Genomic DNA, 17,452 nt, shown 5'->3' with positions numbered 1-17,452 from the left:
TTTTCAAAACAGAAAAATTTTTTTCTACTATTTGGAAAAAAAAGCAAAAAGCATAGATGATATGCTAAGCCAAGGCTGAGTCTCATTCTCTTACCTAGCCTCACTTTTTTTTCCTCAGGCAATCTTTAAAAGAACACTTAATCTCCCCACCCCCCAAAATATTTCATTGTATTTACTCTGGTTATCAATAATTTGTGCTTCATTCTTAGACTCTTAAAAATATTTTCATATTCTTCTCATTTTAAATTACATTTTTGTGTGTTAAGAAGTGGAAATTCAAATAAAGAAAAAAAAAACCACCTCATTATTCTTAGACATAAGGGGACAAACTAGACTAAGAGAAAGCCTGTCTTTTAACAAAATACTACCTTCTAAAATAAGGAGGCTATCAAGCGAAACTATGAAGAACATATCAAAGGTGAAAAAATTCACTTTCAGTCAAATACTTGTAAAAGTGTTTCTTATGATTAACATCCTTCGGGAAGAAAAAAAAAGCTTATGTCACTTTCATAAGCCACATCTATTCAAAGGACTCAGTTTTAGAATGAGCCAGCAAGAATAAATATTTTCTGGGACAATGTCATTTTTAAAAAAATCACTCCAAAGAAGAAACATTTCAGGATAAAGATGTTTTTTTCCACTTTGCTTTTTTTTTGGAGTTATGCTTATTTTCATACATTAAATATAACGAAATTGTTTTATTCATACCCAAATTATTATTGGGAGGATCTTTAATGCTCTTAGGATATTTAGAATGGTTATCTAAAAAACTGACTCCTTTTCTCTTCAATTTGAAGTTTCACATCATTTTCAATTGCATAGTAGTGTTTTATATTGTTTTCTTAGCTGACGTATTATTAGTGGCACACATAACATTTGTGAAAATATGGTGACATTCATTACTGAATGGTATGTTATCTGCTGACAAAGATGAAACTATGAAGCCTATAGCTTCGATAACAAACTACATCTAAACTGTGCCTCATTTATACAGTCAAGAATGCCCATATGATCATAATCAAACCACAATTTAAAAAGTGTCAGTTTACATAAAGACATAAAAACAAGTGGGCATAAATAATTCCAAAAGAAATGCTACACGAATGCAATTCATAAGGGAAATCTGTAATTGTGTGTGTGTGTGTGTGTGTGTGTGTGTGTGTGTGTGTTGTGTAATGGGAGGTGAGAAGTGGGATGATTAGTAGAAAAAGACATACAAGTAAAATTCCATATATTTCATAATAATTACGCAAAGTTAGTGATAGAGAACTACAATTCAATAGAATCGTAAAACTGTTATTCTCAAAGGGCCTTAGGATAAACAAACAACAAAATAAGAAAACAAATGACTGTTTTTAATAAAATCAGAATTTTAAAAAACTCTATTATTATAATGAACATACCAAGACAACAAAAGTTTGGGCTTCAAATAACCTGGGAAAAAGCCTTGGTAAAGAAATAATCAAATTGATGAAACTCAATAGCTTACTCCTATATGTGACTTATTCCAGCGGTAGAAAGAGGTAAGTATACTTTCATCTGAAAATTGTATTCAGTCACGGCAGGTTATCATTTACAGCCCTCTTTAACACTACTTAAAGAGCTAAACTGGCAATACTGAATACCGTAATTAGGATGACGATGTGTTAAAGATGGTAGCTGTTGAGATAGTCTCAAACAGCACCCAGTGAAAATTATAATTGATCACCCTTACCTCTTTTGGGAGCAACGAAATGAAGTCTCGTTGAAACTGGGGTTCTATCACTTGCATCATATGTTTTACTTGGGTTGGTTCACAACTATCAATAAGTTCATCTAAAGCAAGCAATTTCTCTGGTCCACTCCAGCTCTATGGAAGAGGAATTCAAAATTGTTATTATTTTAATAGATGTCTCAAATTATGAAATCATAAAGAAGATCCACATTTACATGCAAAATTAAAAGGGGCTCCTGAGAACGATATTTTCTCCAGAGGTCACTGAAGTCATAATCATTTAGTTTCATCAAATTTACTAGCTACCTTTACTTTATAAAAGCTTAAAAAGAGTCATGGTTTTGACAGAAAAATACTTGTATTACATTATTACAATTGTTCTATATCCATCTACCACTAAGCTCCTGGTTAAGAAACCAAAATTTTATTCAGAAACATCAGTTTGGGTTACTAAACAAATAGGGAATTTGGGGGTTAATTTGAAGTTTGATTATTTTGTGTTTCCCTGACATAGCTTCAAATCCTGGTTCAGAACTTACCTCTTTGACAACACTTACACTGATCCATCGCCACTCATCTCTGATCAATTATAATCAACACTATAAACTCTGATTTACTGATTTACATTCCTCACAAGATTTCGGGTGGTTTTTTATAATATGTTGTTCCTCTTTGTCTATATTACAAGGATTCATGGACACTCGGATAAGGAGAGACCCATCCTGGGTAAAGGATAACTATACTGACTTGATTAAAATGCAGCTTCAATTAAGTCACTTTTAATGTAAACTCCTTCATCTCCTTTGCATATACCAATGCCTGTTTTAAAAATATTTTTGGAAATGTTTTGGGTAATTTAGGGTTAATCTTGTATCGTAAAAATATAGTGAAAAACCTTGCAATATACAACTACTCTATATACTTTATGAATTAACCACATTAATAGCTACTATGAATACTTCTAAGTTAAGGTAATATAGTATACATGTTTAATATAGTATACATGTTTTCTTTCTTCTATGTAATATTACTGTTTTTTAAAAAGAAATGAATAAAAAAATATTAATACACTGCTAGCAGATGTAAAAATATCTTTTATCAAGGATTTTAGGGATGGAGTACAGAATGAAAAAACACCAGAAGAGAACATAAATAACTAATTCAGATAGGTAAATATTAGAAACTGTGTCAGAAATTTCTACATATTTAAGGAATAGTCTCAGTCCATGGCAAAAATTATGGCTGCCTAGCAAAATGATTCTAAGACTTTAAACAATATTTATACTTTGTTTTAAATAACATTTGATTTAACAAGGCAAATAAAATTTTAATTATATCTCATAAATTATACATACATTTAGGTGTTACTTTGTGACACTTTACTGATAAAGATTAGTAACAGAAGCTGCAAACTACATAGTAAATGAGACCTTCCACTGACCAGACACACTCAACAATCTAATTACTTAAATTCACATCTCTTAGATGGTTCCAGCAAAGGTCTGGACCATACAGGCAGTTTTCCTCTCTCCAGCCTGGATTTCATCCATGAACTCCAAACCTGTATATCAAAGTGCTTACTCAACACGTATTCTTGGATATGGAATAGAAACCTAACATGTCCATGATCTTTCTCTTCAAATATACATGTCCACAATCCTCTGTATTTCAGTATAATTAATATAATTTTGTTAGTTGCTCAGGCCAGAAACTCTTGTGTCATGCTTGATTCCCTCACTCTCACCAGCAGATAGTTCTGATCCATCAATGAATTCTAAGACCTTACACTTCAAAATAGATCCAGAATCTGAGTATTACTACACTAGTATGAGCTACAATTACCTCTCACCTGGTTTATTCCTATAACCTCTTACCCAGTCTCCCAGCTTCCCACCTTTGCCCTCCTTGTTCTATCCTACGACACGGAGTAGTCAGAGTGATACTGCTAAGTTCCTCACTCTTCTGTTTAAAATTCTCAGGATCCAATTCATTCAAAGTAAAAACCAAAGTCTTTAGGCTGGCCTCAAGGCTCTACTTTCCTATTCCTTTCTCTCATTCACTCTGCTTTAGCCATAGACACGCTTCCTGCGCCTCAAATACACCGTGCACGCTGTGCTGCAGAGCCTTGTCACTTGCTGTTCCCTGGAGCATTACTTCCTTAGATGCCCACATGGCTTGCTTCCCTCCGTCTTTCTCTGAGACCTTCTCTGGGCAACCCTTCTAAAATTTCCAAACCAGTTCCAATTCCCTCTCCTGACGAGAATGTAAGTTCTGCGAAAATAGGTGTTTTGTCTGTTTTGTTAACTACCGTATCCCAGGTCCAAAGGAGGGCCTAGCCCTATAAATATTTGCTGAAAAAAATGAAAGAATCCCCAAAGAGTCAAGAAATAGTGCATCAGCACTATCTCAAAATCTTTGCAGAGAGGTTCTGCCCTTTATATTTGAGGATATTGCTAGAACTTGCTCGCTTAGTCTAGTTCCAAGACAGTATCCAGATTTTGTAGACATACATAGTTTAGCAGCAAGGGACGTATGTATTAACTCAAAAACCTTGCAATGAGTAACTAGATTAAAACAAAATAACAACAACCCACACCAACCTTTAATGAGGAATAGTGGACAGAGCACTGAATTGGGGATCAGAAAATCCAACTTTTGGAGGAGATTTGCCACTAATTAAGTTATAATTTAACCTCTGCAGCCTGAGTTTCTTTATCTGCAAAAATGTTGGATAATTCTGATAATAATTATTTTATTTTTGTTCTGAAAAACAGTTGTCCTGAAAAAGAAAAAAGCATCTTTGTTTGGTCTTTCATGGTAAAGTTATGTAGGAACATTTTGAAGGGGATTGGAAAAACATTCCAAATTCAGAGAGGCTCAAGAGAAACAAAATTTAATTTGTGGACAAAAGTGCAAATGCAAACTTCAGAATTCTCCGTGAAAGTGATATTTGATTTCAGGTAATTAGAGAATGCAGGTAGGAGGGAAGACCAGCAGGAACACTAAACTGTAATCAGGGGCCTGGGTTTCACCAGCAAATGCACTGTGGAACCACGTGGAAGTCTGAGTGGGAGACCCCACCTGTGTAATGAGGAGCTTGGGCCAGACCAGTGGTTCCCAAGAATGCTGGATGAGGAATACAAGAATCTCAGAGTCCTACAACCCACCATCAAAGGGTCTGATTCAGTGGTCAAGCTGAGGCTGAGGACATTTTGCGTTTTAAATAAACAACTCATCCAGGTTGGATGCAGGGGAGTCACAAACCAGCAGTGAAACCAACCAGTACCGCCTGGGTGATCCTTAGGGTCCCAATCAGATACATAGCTTATGACTTCGGAGGGTACTCTGCCTGAATCTCATGCGGTAAAGAACTCACTTCTCTAGTCCCTCCAGCACATGTTATCCCGTCTGTTTCAACAGTTCCAGGAGTGGAGAACTTAACTATCTCCCATTCTACTGTGGGTCAGTTCTAATTGTTAAGTTCAACTTACATCAAAATCTGACTCAAAGAATATGATCCAGGTTTTATTTTCTGAAAAAACCAAGAATCAGCCTGATTGCATTTTTATACGGAAGTCTTCAAAATGTTAGACACAACATTTTCCCTTAAACTCTGGCTAAATAGATGGCTTTCTTCAACTCTTCCTCATACAACAAGGTTTCTTGATCACGGTTTCAAATACAATCGCAAAATAATACTGAATTCATTTTCTCTTGGCACTATTCGGTTTTAATATTTTGTTGACTGCCAAAAAATCTAAATAAAATCAGTTAGAAAACATGTACAATTTCTAAGTGTTGCCATGAAACTCGATTAAATCCTTCAGTAGAGTAGTTTTCACTCCACTTTTAATTTCAAAACACAAAAGTACTTTCTACTTCATCATTTTAAACAATATTTTGAGTATAACAGGTATTTTCAAAGTACATTTATAGTTTTAATGCAATGCAAATGTGCTTCCATTAAAATAATACTAATAATGTGAGTCTTACTGCCTCAGTATGAAGTTAGCATTAATAGGCCTTTTAGACCTGAGAAAACTGTGGCTCACAAAAGCTATTTCTTGACCTAAAGAGAGAAAACTAACATTTATTGAGCCTCCACTATATTTCCAAGTATAGCTTTAAGCACATTTATGTTTTCTCCCTTCTGACGACTTTTTAGTGTTATATCTATTTTACAGAGGATGAAAATAAACACATAATATCAACAATATTATGCAGTTATTAAGAGGCAAAGCCAGAATTTGTACTAAAAGCTTTTCTCCTAAGTCATATTACCCTTCTCATTATATCAGAATGCCTCTGAATATAATTTTCAACATAAGAGAATGTTGATGTTATTGGTGTCTTTACATAATCTAACATTTTCAAGTGAAAAACCATATGTTAACACCCCCATGACATACATGTAAGCAACAATAAAAAAGAACAATCCTCTCCCCCAAAATGAACAATCTGAAGCATCAATCTGACTGCCAAAAAAATGAACCAATGGCTACTGAAAATTCAAACAGTACAAAATTTCTGGGGTCTTCTGTTTTGTTTTTAATTTGTACTTCTACTCTGCAGTGGCATTCTGTTTCAATTTCCCTTTATCCAAAATGGTGTGTCATTTGTTCTCATTCAATTTATAAATTGCGTACTTTGTCAAAATAGATGGAGCTGGACCAAAACAATGCTGTGTCACACTGCCTTAGGAGCAGTGTGTAACAGCAGAACAGTAAGGGGACAAACTCTCCCATTTTGCTTGTTATATAACAGAAAAGTCATCATTAAATGCCCCCACAGCACATCTGCAGAAATCACGCCAGTTTAATTGTCCCTCACAGTCATTTACTATATACCACACAGGTCAACCCATGACTCCCCCAACCTTACTATGGAATGACATCTCTCCACAAGTTAGGCATTCAAGTATTGTGAGCCTTTAGGCAAGAGATTCATTTCTTGTTACTTTGGCACCAGCCCTAAAAACAAAAGGCAGTGAGGCTATGGATGTGTCAGGGACAGACATGGTATTCAAAGGACGAAGGTCCTGATCTACCTGTCTAGCTGACCTTTTATTGCTAGATTTCTTTGCTATACAATATTTATCTGAAAAAAACAACAACAACACAAAAAAACAATGCAGGGATAATTCCACATGTTATTCCTACTGAGAACTTTTCTTCACTCCATCTACTACTTCTCTTATGAAAAACGATCAAATGGGTCTTTTTACAGAACAGAAGCTAGCCTAATAATCTTTAGTTTACTGAATCTCATTAATTCTAAGAAACAAGCTATTTTAATAAAGAAATGCATGTTTCTGAAGTTGGGATGCATCTAATAACCTTGGTATCTCAGGTGTGATAACATACAGTCTGTGGTAACATGGACATTTCATTAAGTAAAGCACGAGCTAGCTAAACAAGCAGTTGTACAAAGGACTCCCTAAAACACTCTCACTGCAAAATAGGATACAAATGCCCCCTATTACATAGATCAGTATTTGACAAAGTTCTATTAAAACTGGGGGAAAAAACCTAAATGTCTAGCAAATAATATTTTAGAATATTGGAAAGAAATGGGCCCATACTTATTTTAAATCTCACTCTGAATTACCTTCTGGTAAGAAATAAAGCTTTGCATATGAAAGAAATATTTTGAAAGCTGTCTATAGTAATAAAACTAACTGCAATTTTTGATCATGGTACTTTCTTATACAAATGGTAGGAACTCAGCTTGTGCACGACTCATGCTGTGTTGCTCACACTACATGTATGTGCAAGTATGACAGCACACACTCACAGCCCCATTTCCTTGGCTTAATTAGAGATGGCAAAAATCTTAAAGTATTTCTTAAGACTGTATAAAGGTCTGAGTTTTATTTTCACCTCTTATTGATGGATCACCTTTTTTTTTAAGGGTGCAACAAAAATTCAGACTTCTGAGGACATGCATATGGGGGGAAAACTAGTTTAAAACTTTTTAAAAATCATGAGCTGGGACGAGAGAGAATAATCCTTGGGGCAAGGTAAGTTTGATCAATAAATGACTATAAAAACAAAACAACAAAAACCAGTTCTTTGTAACTGAAGTGGTCCATAACATTGTAATGACAGCATTACTGACATTTTGGGCCGGGTAACTCTTTGCTGTGGGTGGCTGTCTGTCCCTTCCATTGCCCCTACACACTAGATGCCTTGTAGCTGTAACAACCAAAAAATATTTCAACCAAGGGAAAATCCCCTCCCCCCGGTCAAGAACCTCACTGCTCTAACTTTTCAGTTACCAACTGGAAAAAAAAGGTTATCCTACTTTCTCTGAAATCACCTGAAGGGTAGGAAACAATTTTTAAAATCCATTTAAAAGCAACATTGCTTCAAGTGAGTGTTCTAGCTACAGAAGAAAAATAACAGGACATTTATTTAGTTTTTGCCCAGGTATTTAAAATATTAGGATTTACATAAATGGACATCTTAAAAATCTGAAATGTGAAATAAAGTATCCTCTTTTTCAACCATTATTTCTTTATATATTCATAAAATACCACAAACCAAGCAGCCAGAGGTAAGGAAATATATTCATTTTATATTAGAATGGTGGCTAATATCACAGATACCTTTACTTTACATAATTTATATTATTTACTGTTTACCAAGAATAATTGAGTGTTTAGCTCATGCCAACTATTTTGCTAAATACTTGACTTATATGCATTATCTCACTGGAAGAAGAGATAATGCAATTTAATATCACTGTCATGAGTTACAAAATGTATATTTTCAAGGTTTGGTTGTAGCTAATCATCCCAGTGAATTTTCAAAGAATTTAAATGCTACAAAAATATAATAATCAGAGTAAGCCATACACAGAATGGCGTAATGAAAAGAAGCTGCATCAACTCTCGGAGGCTGCCCGGGTAATAGTGATGGGTAAGTTACCACCAGTGACTAATTAGCAGAGTTCTTCACATTACTCCGAAATGCTTCACTTCCAAGCAATGCAGTTCAGAACGCAAATACACTTAGCAACCCCAGAAACTAAACATAAAGGGGAGAAGGAAGAAAGTTCTCATTATCTAAAAGGAATAAAGGAAATGCAAATGCATACTTCCATAAAATAAGCATTGACTCTCCTGATTTAATACACTTAAAAATTAAAATGAGCTCCCTTATTTTTTAATAGCATTTTTTAAACTGAGATAAAATCCCCCACTTTAAATGCACACTGCAGTGGTTCCCAGCACACCCATCTTGCTGTGCTGCCATCACCACAATCAATCCAATTCCAGAACACTTTCATCACCCCAAGAAGAAAACCCCGTACCTATTAGCAGTTAGTCTCAACATCCCCTCCCACCAGAGCTTTACAATCATTTAATCTACTTTCTTTCTCTATGGATTTGCCTGTTCTGCTATAAAATCATGCAATATGTGGCCTTTGTGCCTGGCTTCTTTCACTTAGCATAATGTTTCCAAAGTTCATCCATGGTGTAGCATGTTCCTTTTCGTGGCTGAATAACTCCTTTTTTTTTTTTTTTTTTTTTCCCCAGCAATTAAGTGAAGCATTTCAAGTACTGTGTTTTGAATGTCACCTGAAACATTTTCAGCCATTCCTGGAGGCCTGTCGGTGGTTGGACAGATGTAATTCGGCGACGTTGTTGCCCTTGGCCATTGGCTGCTCTCAGGTCTCCAAAAGTTGTTGGTGTTGCTGAACATGGTACAAGCCCAGTGGTACTACAAAAAATACAAAAGTGGAAGCAAAGATATATATTTATTAAGACTAACAGGCTCCAATTTAATAAGAACGATGATTTGGCATATTTCAAACACCAAATTATTATTTTTACTTGCTTATCTCCAGAGAACAAGTATACACAAGACCTATTCTGCTATTCTTAGAGTAAGTTTCCTCCCTCCTACGTTACCACCTGTTATCATCCCAGCAATGTTAATTGCAACCAAATGACAGAATCTCTATGGCAAAACTGCAGATTGTTGAAATGTTAAAATATTTCCTTGGAAGATACAGGTTCCACTTCTCTTATGACTGGTCTTCAGGGACATAATTAAATAAAAGTTTAAATTTTCTTTATAAAAAGGGATTATGAGAATTATAAATGCTTTAAAAAATTCATATGTAGAAATAGTATGTTCAAATGTTTTGGACATTTCACTAGTCACATCAGTCCTTTAGTTTGCCCCAGATGTCTTTGAAATTTATATTTGTCCATTTCTCTTCAATTTTTTGTTATTTATAAATCTTAGTCTAGATAATACTTGACAGGAGCAAGCCTTGATTAGAAATGTATTTACTCAAAACAGGTTGAGTACTGAAAACATAGTATGTGCAAAATTAAATGAGATCATCTAAACACTTTTATCCAACAATTAAAATTTTGAGACACTTTGAAAGAAACCTAAAGTTCAACTCTGCCCCTAGTAAAATGAAGGATTAAGACTAGATGATCTATCTCTAAATTGCCCAACTCTCCTAAAAATGTCTGGTTGATAGGAATAGTATAAACTGCAATTGATATATTAAAATTTACCTCTTAATTTCAACACCTAATTGAATTATTTAAACTCAAGGTAAATGCTGAACATATGTATTTGAGAGACAGTTAAAAAAAAAAAGCTAAAAGGTTCAGTTAAAAAATTGCATTTGTAAAATCATCTTCAGTTTATTGAGCTGTGACAATAAAGTGTTTTAAATCCAAAAAGCATACAACTTATATCCTGACAGTTGAATATCAAGCTCTGGTAAATTACTAATGAAACAACTCCCCCAATTCTTTTCTATCCAGCATATTTCAATATTTTGTTTAAAAATGTATCTCAGTCACTAGATTTTACTGAGAAATCTTCATATTGGTCATCTTTACATCTTTTAATATTATACATCTAAGACAATCTCTAACATTCAACAATTAAATCTATTTTTTTCAATCTATCAAATTTCAAAGGTAATCTCTATTTTCTTCTCTGAAATGAAACAACTTTTAAAACAGTGATTTTAACTTAAATTTTCTAATAAAAATGATGGAAAATTAATTTAATTTTATTAGAAAACCTGTGAAACAAATTAAAAAACATCAAATATATATTGATAACATAGCTAAAAACATAGAAATCAATATGCTGTTTGGCTTGCTTTAATATTATATATTAAAAGGCTAAAAATTTCATTTTCATCTTTTCAGGTGCTTTCTCAATATAAAAAGTGAGCTACTAAAGATAAATTTTACCAAAATGTATTCTGTAGTAAAAATCCAGCATTCATTTATAGGCTGCCTTAAAAACAACTCAACAATTTAATACTTTTGTCCTGGTAACAGCCATATTAATAAAAGACCAAAAATTACATGGCTAACTAGAATCTATACATTAAAAAAATAGCACATTTTTTTTAGCATTGAACTCAACTTTCTCATCAAGAAATACTTTACCAAGACTAGAAGGAAAAAGCAAAAATGAAGTGAACAGTTTCACTTGTCTCTATCACTCCACACCCTCTGGTTGAAGTGCCAAAATACAGTGAAACTGTCAAAAGGCAAAGGGTAAATAAGTAAGAGGGAAGGGGATAGTGAGCAGGAAAAAAATATCACATAAAGCATTTCCTGAATAAGAGATAGCTTTATTTTTCTCTTCTGTATCATGTCTGCATTTTTTTATATAAAACTATTTTAATTATTATGAATTCTAAATTTCATACAGGAGCATTTGAAAGAAATATTTTCCACACTGACTGAAAAAACTATATAAACTGAAAAAAAAAAAAGAGATGCAATCTTTAACAATGATCAATCACAAAAACATAGCCTAAGCAATGTTAATTTTACTGCATCTTACAGTATATAAGTAACTTTAAATCAAAATATTTAGGGAAAAAGAAGAAATGTCACCATCATAAAGTTCTTATGGTTTCTACAGCTAACTTTCAATCAGTTAATAAGAAGTGACAATTATGCAAACAAGGACTGAAAAAGGTTTTAAAGATATCTTTGTCATTTAAATTTTAAATACCACATTCCAATGACATCCAAAGCCATTTTTAATTGGCTGGGTAATAGATATTATGCTTAAGTTAGCCTAATTAGCGTGAGAGTGGGAAAAGTTTTATACTGATGCAAAATCCAAAAATGATGGAATGGTGCAGGAAACAAGACTACAATTGTATTTAGTTGTTATGGAAACTATTCTACTGGCATAGAAATGTATGTTAAAAACATAAGACCTACCAAGTAAATAAAAGGGGATTTCTAACACAGTAACTTCATGAAATATGATTTAGCTAGTAACTGTGAGGTTTATTTCACTGATAGTAAATGTATCTTCAATTTTGCATACATAAATATCCACCCTAGAACAGCTGTTGCTACAGTAACAAGACACATTTGCTCATATTCAGTTTTGGATTTACTTTTTAGAATTTCTTACGAATTGTGATTTAAAAATTTTCTTGATAAAGAGAACTTCTGCTTACTTAAAGAGAACTTCTGTGCCTTACTTCAATGTATTAGTCACAAAATATAAGGCTATAATGGCAGACATTTTCTCCTTATTTAAAGTGATATATTTCCCAATTTTCAGTGATCTCAAAATGTGTTAAACAGTCAACAGTACTAGTGACATCATAATTCTATAAAAATAAACTGAGAGAAATGCTTTTAGAATCAACTATTTAAAGAAACATGAGAATCAATTATTATACTTAATATTACCTTGTATATTCTGAGACTTTGCATGGTTTCTTTCCCAAAGAAAAAGAGCGGACCTCAGAACCATGGTCCAACTTTCTTTTCATCTATAAGGTAAAACAAATAAGATATGTTTTTTAAAAAAATCACCTGCCCAACTATCAAATTTTAACGTTATCATTGGTAATACTGAAAAAAATCTTAAATTTTCATATGCCTACACTGTTAATTAGGCATAGTAAATTGATATAGAAACTAAATGTTTCATAGTTTCTTCTGTTAGTTCTACTTTGTTTTACTCTTTACAAGACTGGAAAGGTGAATTTTTCCACAAAATATTTTGTCCAGAAGAACCATGTACGGTGATTTAAAAATTGATGGCCATCATATATATACATTCCTTGAGAGTAATATACCTTTCACGTTTTCCAGTTTAAGAACCAACATAGGGGAAAATGCCATGTTAATCCACACAGAAAAGAACCATATTTAAAATGCCTTTCTTACTGATCTTCATTTTCCTTTAAAAACAATTTTTAAGAAAGATAAACAACAAAATTCAAAATTTCAGAATGGAAGTAACAGTAACCAAATTAAAAACACACATTATTATAAAGGGTAAAGAGAACAATGCAAATAAAATGATCTTGAAAAGTAATTATAATAAGGCATAAAGCAATGAATATGGGCAACGAGGACAGTAAAAAAAGTAAATCTGTAATTAGAGAAATTTGGAGATGGCATAATAAAGTGGGGAAAAAGCCATCGATTGATCTTTATACAGAAAATACTCTACAGATAGATACTCAGGACATTCTAACTTGAAAGGCAACAACAACAAAAAATATTTAAAAAGAATGAGTTAATGCATCTTTGTAAGGTATAGCCAACATTTATAGCTTTAAACTATTTCATGACGCTATATATGTGTAATACTGTAAATATATTCAGAATTTCATTTTGTCAACATCAATGTTGAAATATTTATTTTTTGTATTTCACTACTGGTTAACTGAGGTAATCTAACTATACATATATTATCAAACCAGAAAATAAGATATGATAAGATTCAACTTTTTCTAGAATATTTCAACAACCCCTCTCAGATTTGTGTCTGTTAATTAATTACTGTATTACTGAAAATTACAGAGGGGAAACCCTCCGAGTGACAGATAGCTATCCTCATTTTTATAATAAGGTGAAAATCCTTGCTTTGCAGCAGCCTTATTTTCTTACCTATTGCCTCACATGGGAACATCGTAACAGCATGCTACACTGTAAATATTAAGGAGGACCAATAAGACTCTAAAAATCTTTTTGAACCACACACCATAATAAAGATTATGTTTTTATCATCATGAAGAGTCTTCCAAAATACAGGGACGATCTTACAATATTAGGGACTAGAGGTGAGGGTACAACAAGCTCATCCTCAATTACTTCATGAAATACCTACTGGAAATAAATGGAATTGGTCTTATTTCAACCCTTCAGAACTTTTTGTGCTCATTACATTGTTTTAAAGAGATTCCTCTCAAAAACCATGATTTCCTTTCTCCAAATAATTTTAATAAAAAGGAAAACTAAATATAAAAGATTTAATACGTAGCTAGCCACGTGCTGGCATGAACATAAATTATAGACATACACATACACACAAATGTATCCATCAGAAAGGTCAGGCAGTACAAATTACCTTAAAAATCTAGGGTTTGTTTTTTTTAAAACTTTCACAGATTCTTATTTTTGAAATTATTGTGAGAAACTCTGATACTCATTCTAATTAAGTTTGAAACACTGCTTTCAGAACTTCCCTAGATATCTTGTAAATACATTGATGCAAATTCCATTTGACACTAAAAGCAAACTTTATTTCCATCTTAGAAAACCTTCAATGAATAAAAATGCCCGAAATGCGTATCAAGGGAAACATTGAGGAAGGATTTTTATCTTTAGAATGTTTTATAAAATAAAACACTTTCTGCATGACTACAGAAGTCTTTTAACATTATACTGTTTACTGAATATACTGAGTTTAGAAGCAAAAATTAATTCTGCAATTTTTGAAGGGGTGCAGAAAGTAAATATGATATCTTTAAACATAAATCCCAAATATTCTAGCAATTCTACACTTTAAAACAGTCAACTAAGAGAGAGAAAAAAAATATATATATATAAGGCACAGAAAAATTAAAGGCAAAAGGTTCACTAAAAAGCCAACTAAGGGTAGAGCATTTCCAGGTCAGCATTTAACGGAGCTACATTTCCAAAGTCTGGACATATTTTAGTGAAAAATTCTCAGGTTCAAATACACATTTTCTTTTAAATGTAAAGCTTTTTACAGCTCACGTCTTTCCCTTATTTGCTTACATTCACAATATAAAACAGAACACCAGACATCTAGCCACCCACCAAAATTAGAGGATACTGCAGCCATCTCTGATGATACAGATTTTCCTTCTCAGGCAGGCAGGCACGCGCGCACGCACACACACACACACACACACACAAAATCATACAACACAGGAAGAAAACAGATTACTTACTTTGTAAAAAATCATTTTTAGTGTGCCGTAGAAACCCATATTTTCTGTATTTTTCCCCTTCAGTGATTCTGTGCCCCCGTGTGTCCGGCTGCTTGGCAGTCTCTGACAATATAAACCTTTTTCAGGTAGGTATGTCACAGATTCTAATGTGGACATGCTCAGGCACGTCAGAAAAGGAAGATTAGGGAGCAGAACCGGCAAGGAAACTCCACAGCAAAGGCAAATGCAGCTCAGTATCAAACCGCTTCTCGGGACCCACATACATACATGCAGCCTGACTGAGGAGAACTCGAGGGAATAATGAGCGAGAACGGAGAAGATTATTGGAGGAGACTATGCCCTGTCAAAGCCTTGACTGAACAGATTCCTCCCTCAGCAGCAGAGGGATCAGATTACATCTTCCCTTGAACACAGAATGGTGCAGTCCAGGATTCAGCAATGCAGACTGCACATCAATTATATGGTGATCCGCTCCAGGGAACCCGTAAGCACACAACGCACTGAACAGAGGGAGGATGTGGGCAGCAAATGAGACCGCCCCCACTCGTCAGCCCCCTCTCCCCTTTCAAACTTTCAGGAGATTATTTTTATATTTTGTAAAACCTGCCTTTTTGAATAGTTTTAAATGGCAAGCATCATTTCCACAAATAAGTCCTTTCAGAAACATTTTGAAAATGGAATATATTTTCATCCGATCCTTTCAACAGAAGCAAAGCAGGCTATTTTCATTAACTTATCCTATTGCATGCAGTCCTAGCACAGACTGATCAGATTTTTCAAGTAGCTTGGATGGCACAAAATGGGCAATCCCTAGGGGAGAAATTAACTATTCTTTGGGGGGATTTACAATAAACTAAACCGGTTTGGAACATATACCATTTGCAGAAATTATTTACTAAGTTATTTTTCAACTTGTATATTTCTTATATTAAGATTTAATGAAAATATTCCCTATGCTTTTCCTTTTCATTTGTCTAAAACATAGTTTTCAAGAAAATTACCATACACTTCATCGATCCTTGGTAATCATGAGATTATCTTTTTTAAGATTAACAAACTAGTACTAAGTGTATAAAGTTTGGCCAAAGGTCCTATTTCTCCACAGGGAACAAACCTGTGCTCACTGGAGAGTCTTACCCTTACTGTTAATTTAATCTTGAATAAACAGGAGACATTGGACTTCTACCACCAAAATTATTTTGACAATATGTATTGCTTGTCATTAAAAAGGCATTTCCCATCACAATAAAGGTACAAAAGTTTGCCTGAAGGTAACCCTTTTCATGGTGACTGCCACACAAATCTATGTATTTCATCTTGCAACTTGCTACACAACTAGCTTCAGAGGCAATTATAAGATTCCTTGGACTAGAAAGGCCCATTATTAAGGGTCTAGTTAATTAACTCCTACCCTCCCCATCAACGTTCTTTATTACAAGTAAACTCTGTGCCTGTAGTTATTTAAGTACTACTTAGAAAGTCTTCAGAAAAGAAATACTGTTTAGACTTACCACATTTTAATACTCTCTACTATGGTAATAAATGACTTTCATTGGGAAATGATTCTAAATACTGTACATATAGTATCATAATTTAAAAAAATGTTTACCCTTATAACTAAAACCGTAAGTCAGTATAATTAATGTCTTTTACTTTAAAACATAAGTGAAATAATCTAAAATTTTGTGAAGAAGCACATCTTGGGCCTTCTCCTCTTTATATATTCTATAGTCTACTATCTTTTTTAAAAATCTCCCACCTGGCTCTTAAATTAACCCTTACCCTCAGAAACAATATACCCATGTACCCAGCAGAAGTTAGTTTTCTAAATAAAAAAATTAGCTTTCTTCAAAAGAAAGTTCCTTTTTTAAAAGAAATCGACTTATTCGTAGCAAAAAAAAAAAAAAAATTCAACTGTTAGGAATGGACCCATAAACCCTTTTATTAGAGGCTTTAGAGAACTCAGGATTAAAATTTTTTTTAAAAAGTGACCCGTGGTCTCCCCACCCCCCCACCCCCCACACACACATACCCTGTTCTGGGCTATCTGAAGAAACTAATTGTAAAATGAACACCTGAAATTTCCTCTAAAATTCGTCAGTGGTACCTAGCTTTCAGAGAATAAATGGACTCCCTACCAGTTATATAATAGTAGGCACCTTGACTGCAATTAAAATCATGTCCTACCTCTAGCTGAACTAACCTTTTTCAAATTAAGTCCCCTTAGCTGAAGACACAGACCAACTTTATTAAACCAGAGATACTGTCTCAAAACCTAGGATATTTAAAGAAGAAAACAATTTTGTATATTCAGAGAATGCTCTTATGGTTACATGGCTCCTATGTATGGCTATGAAGTTACAGGAAAACCTGATCCCCACAAACATGTTTGTATGTAGATAAGTATATTTGTGCTTTATTTTTGAATGGGCAAAATATTTACATGGTTCAAAATGCGAAAAGGTGTATAAAAAGTATATACTGAGAAGATTTTTCCATCAACCC

The 17,452-nt window shown here is 33.7% G+C and overlaps 1 protein-coding gene across 6 annotated transcripts in view; it reads right to left on the bottom strand.

Annotated features, from left to right (window-relative positions):
- Positions 1–17,452, bottom strand: part of FBXW7 (F-box and WD repeat domain containing 7) — a 171,493-nt gene that overhangs the window by 14,934 nt on the left and 139,107 nt on the right. For 5 of the 6 annotated variants that reach the window (XM_019722716.3, XM_019722739.3, XM_088792574.1 and 2 more), the window contains 3 exons: positions 12,426–12,508; positions 9,297–9,438; positions 1,715–1,849 (listed from right to left, as the gene is read on the bottom strand). In XM_019722716.3, coding sequence (XP_019578275.1) covers positions 1,715–1,849; positions 9,297–9,438; positions 12,426–12,508 — 360 coding nt within the window. Of the gene's footprint in view, positions 1–1,714; positions 1,850–9,296; positions 9,439–12,425; positions 12,509–14,947; positions 15,377–17,452 lie in introns of those variants that run through there. The other variant, XM_019722730.3, reaches the window with a different exon arrangement.

Source organism: Rhinolophus sinicus, chromosome 15, assembly GCF_057876585.1.
Source record: "Rhinolophus sinicus isolate RSI-liver-muscle chromosome 15, RSI-T2T, whole genome shotgun sequence".
In the NCBI taxonomy this organism is placed as follows: domain Eukaryota; kingdom Metazoa; phylum Chordata; class Mammalia; order Chiroptera; family Rhinolophidae; genus Rhinolophus; species Rhinolophus sinicus.
This window is presented reverse-complemented; position numbering and strand designations above follow the sequence as displayed.